This window comes from Varanus komodoensis, unplaced genomic scaffold, assembly GCF_004798865.1.
Source record: "Varanus komodoensis strain SLA01 unplaced genomic scaffold, ASM479886v1 scaffold26, whole genome shotgun sequence".
NCBI classification, from domain to species: domain Eukaryota; kingdom Metazoa; phylum Chordata; class Lepidosauria; order Squamata; family Varanidae; genus Varanus; species Varanus komodoensis.
Window position 1 is genome coordinate 4,006,446 of NW_025335684.1, and position 12,067 is coordinate 4,018,512.

A 12,067-nucleotide genomic window follows, 5' to 3' on the forward strand; every position below is an offset into this window, starting at 1 on the left:
GGTTAGTGCAAACTGCCAGCCTTGTGAAGAGGATGGGAAGAAAGCCTAGCCTGGTAGATGCTAGATGATTTCCAAGGGAGAATTTCAAAATGAGAAATCACCCAAGTGGAAAAACCGTTACACACTGGTGCTACTAAACACTGCCCAAATTTTTTGGAAACACTCCTCAGTAAAAGCAACTGAGATTTCGCGCCTCTCGTTTAGGATCAAGGTATTAGAGGACGCCTTGAACAGCTGTGCACGGGGGTCCTGCGGAACTGATGACGGCGCTCCCTCCGGCTCCAAAGACACGCGGCTTCTCTTTTAGCTTTCTCCTGAGCCAAGATGTTGGCAAAGGGTTCCAACAGCGATACTCCTTTTTATTTATTATTTATTTCTATTGTGATTTATATCCTGCCTTTTTCCTACAAAGGGCTCAAGGCAGCATGCATCATTCTCCTCCTCCGTCTTATCCCCACAACAACAACCCTGTGAGGTAGGTTGGGCTGAGAGTCTGTGACTGGCCCAGAGTCCCCCAGTTGGCTCCATGGCTGAGTGGGGACTCGAACCCGGATCACCTGAGTCCCAGTCCCATGCTCTTAACCACTACAACACATTGGCATCTGGCACGAGCAAACAAACCCTAAAATGCTGTCCAAAGATCATCCAAATTCTGTGCTAAGAAACACTCAATTTCATAGCCTGTACAGATCAGTCAGCTGTGTGTATTTCCCCTGAATCTGCATAATTCATGATTCATTTGTTTGCATATTTAGTCCTGGGTTTACTCAGCATGGTGTGGGGGGGGGGGCAAAAAGGTATAAAGGCACTGAGGGCCCAACAGCCTCTGGAAATCTTATTCAGTGTCGGAGATTTTTCCACGCAAATCTTTTCTTGCATAGCTTTGCACTCGCATAAGGGCTAGAAACCTGCTGATATTTTTCAGATGGCTCAGGAGCTCCAAGAAGCTAGAATTTGTCTCCAGAACCACACTCTGTGGTTTTCTCTGCCACCTTGGAATAGAGTATGATTCCACCCTCAAAAACACTTTTGGGAAGCATTCAATTTCATTCTCTTGGGTAATTCAATATATTAAGGAAGGCACAGACCCATTTTTGGGGCTGAGAAATTAGTACAGTGCAAAAATGAGGTGGACATTCAGATGAGTTTTGCCGAGTGCCGTTTCTCATTCTATTTAATATTTCTTGTGGAAATCTTTACGTTCCAAGCTTTGCCTTTGCTGCTGAGTCAGCTGCCTGAGCCTGGAGTCATAAAAATCTATTTTAAAAGGGTCCAACGATTTTATTTTCCAATCGTAAATATGGAATTTAATTAGCAGCTTGTTGCTAATGAAGTCACCCTGGAAGACAAGACAGGCAGAGAACCACTGTTTTCAAGCACCAAACAGAAGCAAAAAGCCACACCTTCTGCCATAACTGGATTAACTCTTCGGGGACCTCTCCAAGAAATTCTGCGGCTCTCCTAAGGGCTCGCCATTCATTGCATTCGCTCAACACTGGAAAAGTGAGCAACTACCCATTGATGAACTGATTCTAAAAAAGATCCTGGACTGTGCAGAAATGGATAGATTGACTTTATCACTGAAGGAGAAAGAAGATACTGACTTCTACCAAACTTGGGACTCTTTATTATTGGCTAGAGAAATGGGATTTGGCATAGATTTAAATATGTTTTATCATAAATGAAAAAAGAAGGGTGTGGGGGCTGACCCAGCAGGCTTGATGTTTTGGATGATGGATGTTGTTTGTAGTTTTCTTTTTGCTTTTTAGGATTACAATTTCAAATAAAACTTATTAAAAAAGAAGAAGGGCTCACCATTCATTATGGCCTTTCTTCCAGCTGCGCTTCCTCTGCCTTGACTAGCAGCAAGTTGTGCACCGCTGGCAGAAGGCCTGGCCTTGTGCGGTGGCTGCAAGCAGGACAGGGACGATGGGGCATCTGCCCAGGTGTCACATTCCAACAGGGGTCCTTTCGAAACAAGAGCCCTCTGAACTTGCTCCTTTTGGCTGCTGCAGCCCGTTTCTTTCCCATTTTGCTCTGCCCTGAATCACAATGGTGGGGGGGGGAGGAGGGGGAGATGGCACCCAAGGGGGGGGGGGGGGGGAGAAGGCGCGGGGGGGCCGGGGGCCGCCAGCAGGCCAACTCATGGGGGGGGGGGGTCTTGAGGGGGTCTCTTGCCTCCTTCCAAAGCTCGACGCCGACATTCACTCCCACATGCACGCATGGTTTGCTTGTTGACATCTATTAAGGCGCTATCCTATGCACACTCAGATGGGGAAAAGGCCTGCCGTTCCCAGCTCTCCCAGGTTATTCTGAATCTTAACATGGGCAGAATCATACCCCAAAGTCCTCCCGTGTCCTGCTCGGTGCATGCAAGCCCCTGAACACGGGGGCCCGCTCTCGGGCTCTGTCCCGAATGAGGTACCATGATGGGGAACGCCAGCACCGTGCCCCGATTTTTATCCAGATGGACATTTGGGGCCGACTAGATTAAGTGCCATGGAGGGGGAAGGAAGCAGCCTGCTTCCAATAGATAGATAGATAGATAGATAGATAGATCTGAAGAAGTGGATGTATCGCTTTTAATCTTTTGCATAGAAAGATAATAAAACAGTGCTGTTAACCCCCCATGACACAATTTAATGCTGTTTTGAAAATGATTCCTAATGCCCCTTTTATGCCCCTTCTGATTCCTTCTGTACACCCGGCCACTTTAACTACTGAGCAAGGAAAGAAACCTCAGCTTGCGCACCTCCGTGACCGGGAATGTTAAGCATGCCACTTTGCAGGCAGAGAAATATTGTCTGGTTTTCTGCTAGCTGCAGATAAATGAACTCCTTTAATACCTAGTAATTTTCCAGTCTTCCAGATATCTGGAATTTGATTTTTTTTTTTTTTTCAAACGGCTAAATCATCACTGGGTTCCACTAACCGGGATAGCCTTATTTAGATTCCTCTCTGTGAATGCCACAGCAGGGTGACAGAAAAGCATGAATAACAGTACGTAACAGGGGAGGAACCAAGAAAGAAAGAAAATATCTGCAGATATGGGGGAGAGATCCTGGAAAATGTGCATGAAGGTGAGACATTTAAGGGAGGGAGGTCAGGGTTCGGGAACTTGGAGAAATCCAAAATGGAGTCAAACGACTGAATTTCTAGAAATCAGAGTCTTCAGCACTTTCTCAATCCGACAGCTTTGTGGTTTTCACTTCTGGAGATTTGCACGAATTCACCTTAGCAGAAGTGCGTATTTGTGCAAATTCGTGAATCCACCCTTGCATGCACGTGAATTAATCTAAGCAGTACAGAAATGACAATCTGTGAAACACGGATGGAATGGATTTAATAATCTCTGTACGTCCCTAGTCAGATCCAAAACGAAATTTAAGTTCTCATACACCTGCTCCTACCCGGTCCCCTTTTCACTTGCTTTATTAGCAGTTAAATATGGAATCAAATACGCCACACCGGCTGGCAATTTTGTTTATTATTAGCCCCGGCTTTGTCGAACTTTGGCTTGGAAAGATCTTGGTTTGTTCCCTGGCACCTCCACCTGAGCCAGCGATGGACGAGGCCCGGCTAAAAAAACTCTTCTCAATCAGACAGTCAGTCTGCCTTGGTATTAATTTATGTTCCACTCCGTATTCTGGTGCTGAATATAAACAGAACTTCTGGTGCAGTGGTGAACAGTAAAAGATAAGACAGAATAAAAGATAAAATGATAAAACGGTATGTTAAAAGCAGACTTCAGCAACTGACAGAACCGAACAATAAACATGGCTGGTTTGTTCGGGAAGCTTCTGCAGAGGAAGACGGTTTCAAGAAATTTTCAAAGAAAGAATGCACCAGGAGAGCCAGGGACGTGTTGGGAAAGCTGATGCGGTGTAGTGGTTAGAGGAGCGTCAGACATTGGCGTGTGGTTAGAGTGTCAGACTTTGGCCTAGACTTGAAGCTTGTGGGAGACTTTGGGCCAGTCACAGACTCTCGGCCTATCCTACCTTGCAGGGTCGTTGTGAGGACAGAAAGGAAAAGCAAAGGACCACGCAAGCCACTTCGGATTCCTTGCACAAGGAAAGGAGGTGAGGCAGGGAGTTCCTATGTCCTTATTCTGGTAGCTTCCTGCCTCCATGTTTTGCAGGGCAGAGCTGTGTCCCAGGCCTTCAGAATTAATGCATATACTTATCTATGATTGTGAGGATAAGAGATAATGAAGGCAGCTGAGAACTACACACAGTTTCAGGAGCAAATTTTGACATGCATTTTGACTCACCATCATCGTCCCCATCGCTACGACATCAAGGAGAGTCCAAAAATACCAGCAGGTGGGTTAATCCGCCACTTGGACTGGAGTCAGAAAACACAGCCAACCACAGTCAGGCCTGAGTATGGATTATCTTCTTGGGTTGTTCATGCTTCACAAGCCATGGCATGTTTGCCTGGCTGGGTTCAGACAACACGAGAACCCGCTTTTCAAAAACAGCCCATGATTCCACCGCAACCCACACTTAGCCCCTGCCTGTTGGTTATTCTGTGGTGTGAACCCAGCCTCTCTCTCCCCACCCCCTTTATTGTTCTCCTGTAAAGCTAAAGGGTCTTAATTGCTCAATCAAGTCCAAGCCACCCCCAAATATTTTGTGTTTCAAAGGGACTGCTCATCACAACGCATGATGTGAACAGCAGCGTCAGGCGAAAACCTTTTCATTCTCCCAATATTTTAATTGTTAATTGGTGGTTTTACACTTAATATCGGATGCTGTGCCGCACCTACTCTTATTTCCATTTTTATTCTAATTTATTAATGGTGTTGTAAACCATCCGGAGACGTCTGTGATGGGACAGTACAGAAAAGTTTTAGATGGATGGATGGGAGGTTTGCAGTGTAGCTCCCAGGGGACCGGGAGGCTGAGGGATGGGGGCAGATGCAAAGGACCGTCTCATAACTCACCTGCAGAGCCTCAGCTACAGGTGGCACAGGAATGAAAAGAATAAATAAAGGAATAACAACCAACGCTTATCCTGTGCGTCAACCTTGCAAGCCCCGTCTCCGTTGCATCTTCAGTCCTTAAGAGGAGAGACGAGTCACCTTGCTCATTTGCTGAGCCATCGCAGAGTAAAGGTTACAGAATGTGAAGCCGCACGAAATGAAACAGACCCGCTTGTGTGCAGCACAAGAACGGATGCTTCAGAGTTTCCACGCATACTTTCACACTTCCCCTATTTGGGGAAATGTCGGCGAGGCGCTTCTGCAGGGTGGTGTGTTTGCAGCAGCACCCAAAAGTGACGAGGGGAGCCATTCTTGGGCAGTGGCACCGTGTGGGCTGCCGAAGCGGCCAGATGAAGGTCTGGCGGCGGCAGGTGTGGCCGAGATCGCGCACAGCTTACCCACAAGTAACCCCCACTGAGTTCAGTGGGGCTGGGCCCTAAGTGCATATGGGTCTGCAGACTTAACAAATGTCTTTCCCCTGAGTGTCTGCTCTTATTCCCTTCTGCTTTGCTCCAGCGCCTGTTCCTTTTGATGCTAAATCTGCGCTGGGATTTCGTTCATGCTACGGTTTATGTTGGGTTTGCCTCTGTGCTCTTGCAGTCTGGGAACTTAACAAATAAACATTATCGCCCAGATAGGGTGGCCACACAGACCTTGTCAAAAAAGAGGACAGGAGGTGTGTGTACTAATTTAAATGGATAGATGCAATTTAGGAATAGTAACTATTATCGTAACTGAAATAGAGAGAGATTTGCCATAGTGGGGAAGACCAGGCAAGCTGCGTGCCTGTTTAGGGGCGCAGAGTGGATCTGCAGTGGCACGAGGCCTCCACTGTTCCTGGGGTGCTTTATTCTTTAATCTATCCCTGGGTGCAGCCCTTCCAAAGAGGACCCCTTCCCACAGAGGACGACCCGCTGCAAAAGAGCACCCATGGCCAGCTGAGATCTGGATCCTGCTTCCCCTCACTGAGGTGTTGTTGCGGAGGGACCCACGGGCAAGAAAGGGGCGGTTGTCCCCCCCCCCACAATAAAACCAATGGACGCATCTTTGAGATGTGGGACCCTGCTTGCACTGGTTGCCTGGGTGTCCCTCCCACACCAGGTCTTATCCTCTGTGGTTCCAGAAGGTTTCCTGACTGTGCTCGCTTCGGCAGCACAGATACTAAAATTGGAACGATACAGAAGGTTTCCTGACTTTGGACATCTCTATGGGGAGCAAGCACTATAGCAGCCGTGGGTCCAAAGCCCATGCTCCTTTTGAAATGGGATAGGTTTACAAGTGATTTACAACAGGACGCAGTGTAAAGCAGCCCTTCCTGGATCTGTCCTGTACCTGCTACCCACCAGCTTCATGGGAGGACCCCCAGGGTCCTGGTGTCATGACAGACTGAGAAAAATGCCTCTCCATTCACTTTCCCCATAACATGCTGCATTTTGTGCAGTTCTCACACGCCTCCTTGAATTGGCCGTTGTTGGAGATGAGGTCTGATTTGAAGGTGTCCGGGTGGGGGAGAAGCGAGGGCATTCTCAGGTTGCCCCCAGCCTCTTGCTTTCTAGATATATCGGACAGAACTCTTCATCTAGCCGGTGGGTAATACCATGCCAAGAAACAGACCCAAATCTCCCTGCAAACAGTAAATGAACATGCCACCGAATGCTTGGGAATGATAGGAGTGGTAGTCCAATACCTCTGGAGGGTGCCAGGTTGGAAAAGGCTGCAATATGCACGCAGGGTGGGAACTCCAGGCATCACAAAGAGCAGTGAGGGATACAGCCTGATGAAGAGTCCTGTGTAAATCGAAAGCTTGCACAATGCCTCACTGTGCGGCTGGGCCCCAGCGAAGCACTGCTTTGACTGACTCCCTTGCAGAGAATCCTTTATCAGTGCCGGAGTTTCAAGTGCCTTTCGCCAGCCTGCTCTCTCGTGTGGATTTTGTTCTAAAGTTTGCTTTGCCTGGCTCAAAGCCTCTGCTGCCCTTAGGAAGGGAGAGATAAGAGAGCTTCTAATCCTGTGATCTCCATCCCAGGTCTTTCCAAATGCGGCTTTCCTCCACCCCATCTTTGCTCTCGCCAAATAATGCAGCCACGTTGTGTCAGTGGAGAGCAGCCTTTGAGGGGGGCTTCGGGCCCAAAGCACCTGCTTTGCTTTACTAGAAGCAACAGTTTACAAAGCTGTTTCTTAATCCTCCTTAGACAATGCTATGTATATTTAACCTTTGCAACAAAAGCCCAGCAAACAAGATGGGCCTTGAGCCTCGAGCGGATTTACACTGGAGTCAATCCAGAGGAGTCGGCAGGAAGGCTGGCTTTGGAGCAATCGACTTGAGGATAGCTGCCTCCAGCTGACATTTTTGATAACCTTCTGGCAATGTCTGATAGGCTCCTCTTTCCATGTCCAGTTGCTATGCAGCAGACAGTTAAAGGAGCGCCTCAGAACTGATTGTGCAAGTTTTGCTTTTCTTTTTTCGTTTACATGCAAGGCAACCCTTAAAGAACGCCTCTCGTGTATTTCGTCTGCTTTTCCCCACATGGCCTCCTCCAGGAGTTTGACACTTCAGCTCCCATCAGCCCCAGCCATGGACTATGCTGGACTGCGTAGTCCCCAAGACCTGGAGGGCACTGAGCTGAGGAAGGGTGTTCTACCGCAACATGGGATTCATAACAAAAATTGCCAACTGCTGTGCCTTGCACCTTTGGTGGAATCAGCTGTGCTGAAAGCTACAGTGAATACCATCTTGCAAAACAATTGCTATTGTTTTCTCATGCTAAAATGCAAACAGAGAGACATGGATACATCTATGAGAAGGAGTGGAATCAAGGAGAAAAAAAATGCAGCAGCATAAGGAGGACAGAAAAAGGCTCTTTACAACTTCCTTGGTTTTGTGCCACGGGTGCCAACCCTGTGCCTGTTTGAGCAACTCATTACAACTCCAGAAGCCCACAAACAAATTGAAAACAGAAAGGCTTAGCTTCCCAAAAAATGTTCACCCCCATTAAAACTATTGACCCGAGCTGGAGGGGGAAATGCAGTGTAGGCAGGCAGGAAGTTCAAGGGAGGCGAGAACTTGGAATCCACCTCAGGCTGCGAGCACACATCCAAAGAGCTAAAAACAAACTACCAAGGGTCACCAAAGAGGTGGAAAAGGAGGGATCAGGAAAAGCAGTGGCGGAAAAAGGGCCTGCTAATGAACCCAGACGGCTGGCAGAGATCAATGGGGTGTCTGCTGAGAAATAGCACAGTGCAAGACTGGGGGCGATGAAACGGTTTGCAGGTTCGGAGGATACGGGGCAATTGGGCCCTGATGGAGGCCTGGATGTAGGGAGAGGGACTGCAAGGGAATCGCTGCCTCAGAGGAGGGAGGCTAGTGAGGGAGGCGGCAGGTGGCACCTTCTGGAGCTGCTCTTGAGGGACCAGGGTGTGCAGCCAGAAGCCCAGGGACTGCTGCGCATCAGCCTAAAGCTGCATCCCTGTGCTCCTCCTGACCGTGCAAAAGGCACAGATGCCAAGGTGGCCGTGTGTCCCAAGTGAAGGAGGGAACCAACTAGTAACCCGTGGCAGTTTTAGCACCTAGAACTCAACTGCTTTGTGCTGTTCTTACAACTGCTTCCTTTCCTCCTCTCTACCTCTGTTCCTCCCTGGTTTCATTTTCTAAATTGCAACCCCCTTGCGGCAGAGACCTGTCCTTCCATAGCTCTTCTAATAGACCGAGTGGCTACTGCTATGAGCAGTTAAATGTCCTTTAACATTTCTAGCTGTTCCTATAAAAAGCAGTAATCCATTGGCTTAAAAAAATCAAACAGAGAAAGAGTGACTGATCTTCCTTTGCTGAAGACATCGATATCCTGCCTGTCTTCTGTGGAACTCAAGGTGTACAAGGGATTTCCCAGAAGTGTCTCAGAGAGGTACAAACGAAACTCAGACATACTTCGGTTCAGCAATTTTGCATCCTGTGCTCCCAGCATAGGTATAACTTCTGTAATTCTTATGAAGTATGAAAAGCGGCTTCAATGAAGCCTCTTACTTTAAACTGCCCTCTTTGAGATGATGTTGAAATATACCCAAGACCTCTGCCACATCCCCTGGTTAATTGTACGCTATCCAGTTTGGGATCAGTAACGCTTAGAATCCATTTTCAAGGACTTAGCCCCACCAGGAATGAGAAGAAGTGCCTCAGATCATACACCGAGTGTCCGCACTCACCCCGCACTCACCCGGTATGTGTATCCACAATTGTTCTCAGTAAATACCCTCCCCAAGTCAGTCAGAGCTATTGTTTTCTTCTTCGAGGTGGAAAAGAAACCTGGAGGTGGGGTGGTGGTGGAGAGAAAACAGACAGACAGGGAGCCAGAGCGATCTCAGACCAGGAGGAAGCGGCAGTGAGAGTGCAAACGGAATATTACTGTACACTCAGTGGCGAGGAGATTGTAACCAGCGAGAAAGCGATGCCGTGGGAAGGAAGGAAGGGTGTGTGGGCGGGCAGAAAAAAGAAAAGGGACGGTGAATGAGTAACACCCGAAGCAGTACTGAGAAGGTGAGCATCTTGTCGCAGATTCTTTCCCGAAAGAGCCTGCTGGAGTACGGGGAAAGTGCGTGTGTGGGGCAGGGCAGAGTTCATTTATTAGCTGGCCTTAAGCTAGTAGTCTTCCCAACATCTGGGCCCAGATTAAGAAACTAATATAATTACGTATCCCACCTCTTGCAAGGACCCTGCTGTGGCGTCTTTGGTCCTCCTGTCTCTGTTTATCCTCGCAACACACCTGTGAGGCTGAGAGTTGGCGGCTGGCCCACAGTCACCCAGTTGGGATCATGGTCAAGCAGGAACCTACAACCCACTTTTCCCCAGTTCCGGTCCAAAATGCGAAGCTCCACATCCTGCTGACCTGGTTTCCGGGGGTGTCCAAAGGCACAGCAGAATTTTCCTGCAGCGTTTCTCTGCCAGAAACACCTGAGCTTTGCAAAAGGGGCTGGGGATTTGCATCAGGGCAGGGGCAAGCCAGAGGGAGATTGGGATCCATCAGATCTCGAAGCAACAAAGCAGGAGATCTCTAGCGATTTATCCCGCCCAGTTTTTGAACAATACTGACAACAACCTATGCATATACCTCAACCACCCTGCAGTGTATTGGACTGTGAGCTCAGGTACCAAGTGGAATATTAGACATGTTCTGCCAACTCTCAAGCCATCATTTTGCCCTCGGCACCAGTTGGTGGGCTCCAAGGTTCAGATTGCAAGACTGAAGTCCGCCTGTCCCATGGAAGACTTAGGTCTGATCTAAGCATATGCAGAAGGTGGAACAGCCTGCACCATTTCGGGGGGGGGGGGGATGCCGTTCTTGCATGGCACAACAAATAAGCCCAGATCTCTCTGCATGCAGCAAACTGGCACATTCCTGAGGCCTTGGAAAGATGGGAGTTGTAATGCAACACATGTTAAGAACACCGGACTGGGGGAGCGGGTGCAGAATGCATTTCCGTCACTATCAAAAAACCGTGGGGTCCCTACCTCATGCATTTAAGAGGAAGATGAGAATTCTGCTCAGATGTTTGTTCCCTGATCCTACAGCTTAAGCGACAAGAATGGCAGGGAGAGTTCCAGGGGGCTCGTGTGGAGGGATCCGACACGTGCACGCTCAGAAGCAACTCTGCTCAAGTTCAGCAAGGTCACGGCAGTCCTTCCCCAAGACTCTGCCCCAAAGAGCCTACAAACCAAAATTCAACAAGCAGTCCCTTCAGCCACCTGTCCGTGGGTTCCTCTAGCGGGGCTGCTTCCAGTTGGTGCGCAACCCAACTCCCCTTCTGCCTGACCCCTGGCCCAGCTGGCCAGGCCTGATGGGAGTTGGAACCCCACCCTTCTGGGAGAGCCCCCCCCCCCACGTTGCCAGGGCGTATCAAGGCTGCTTCCTTCTTGCGCTAACCAGAACCGACGGCTTTCCTCGCGCGCAACCGCTCGTCGAGAGAAGGCGGCCTCCTGCCTCTCGCCACAATGGCGCCCCTCGCTTTACTCCGGAGTAAGCACGCGACTCCGCCTCGCTCGGCCGGGAGCGCGAGCGGCGGCCCCGACCCGGGAGGCCGGGAAGAGCGGGGTGCGAGCGCGCTTCCCCGCGCCTTTCCCCGCGCCACGAGCCCTCGCCCGAGCAGCCGCGCCGGGCGCCGTCGCGGGTCGCACGCAGCCCGGCGGGCGCCTCAGCCGGGGCGCCCCTTACCTCGGAGACCGGCCGCTCCCCGGCCCCGCTCAGCCGCGCTGCGCAGCGGTCCGCAGGCTCGGGCGGCGCCAGGCGACCCCGCCAGGCATCCCAGGGAGCGCCTGCTGCGCGCATCCGACGGCGGGCCGCCTCCGGAAGCCGCGCGAAGTTTCCCGCGGCGGGGACGGCCGCGGGACGCGGATGAGGCGCTGCAGAGCCGAGAGAAGGGCCGGGACGGGCGGGGGAGAAACGTGACAGGAAGCCGGGCTGTTCAGACGCTGCAGAAGCAGAGCAAGAGGCGGCGGCGGCGGCGGCCCGGAGGGCGCGCACCCTTCCTCGCCAAAGGCGCGGAGCGAGGCCCCTGCGCTCAGCGCGCCGCAGGCCGCCGGACGGGCTCCCGGGTGCTTGGCGAGGGGCTCTTCCTTGGCTGCTTGACCCCGGCCGGAAGGCGAGGCCTCCTGGGCCCCCTGCGCGGCCCGCCAGGTGGGCAAGGCCGTTTGGATCCCGCACCTGTGCGCTGCCGTGGTAACAAGGCCCATTAGTGCGGTGACCAATTGCGCGGCCGTCCTCCCAGCTCCTCCCATCGGCGCCTTCCACCAGAAAATATGCTGAACACCCACCAAGAGGGCCACGTAACTAGGCAGGGGCATCGGTTGCAAGAAAGACGCTGCCTCGGTTCTGCACCATCTGGGAGTGTTTCAGTGGCCTTCTACCAATGCTGGGAAGAGAAGCCTCTGCTCATGTACAGAGTTCAGACCAAACTGGGATCTTCCCCATGGGTTCCCTCTCAGGAAAGTCTCTGGTTCCAGCGTTGTGGTTCTTGCTGCTGGAGAACAAGCTGGCATGAACCCAGTGGGCCGAGGAGTGGCTCACACATGCTTCCTCCCCTGAAAACCCTCCC

General features: G+C 50.9%; 1 protein-coding gene across 4 annotated transcripts in view; it reads right to left on the reverse strand.

The window, feature by feature from the left end:
* Positions 1–11,887, reverse strand: part of CARD11 (caspase recruitment domain family member 11) — a 76,067-nt gene extending 64,180 nt beyond the window's left edge. For 3 of the 4 annotated variants that reach the window (XM_044433798.1, XM_044433797.1, XM_044433796.1), the window contains exon 1: positions 11,787–11,887. In XM_044433798.1, the coding sequence (XP_044289733.1) occupies positions 11,787–11,816 (30 nt within the window). In that variant the 5' untranslated portion in view covers positions 11,817–11,887. Of the gene's footprint in view, positions 1–11,187; positions 11,235–11,786 lie in introns of those variants that run through there. The other variant, XM_044433799.1, reaches the window with a different exon arrangement.
* Positions 11,888–12,067: the final 180 nt, after the last annotated feature.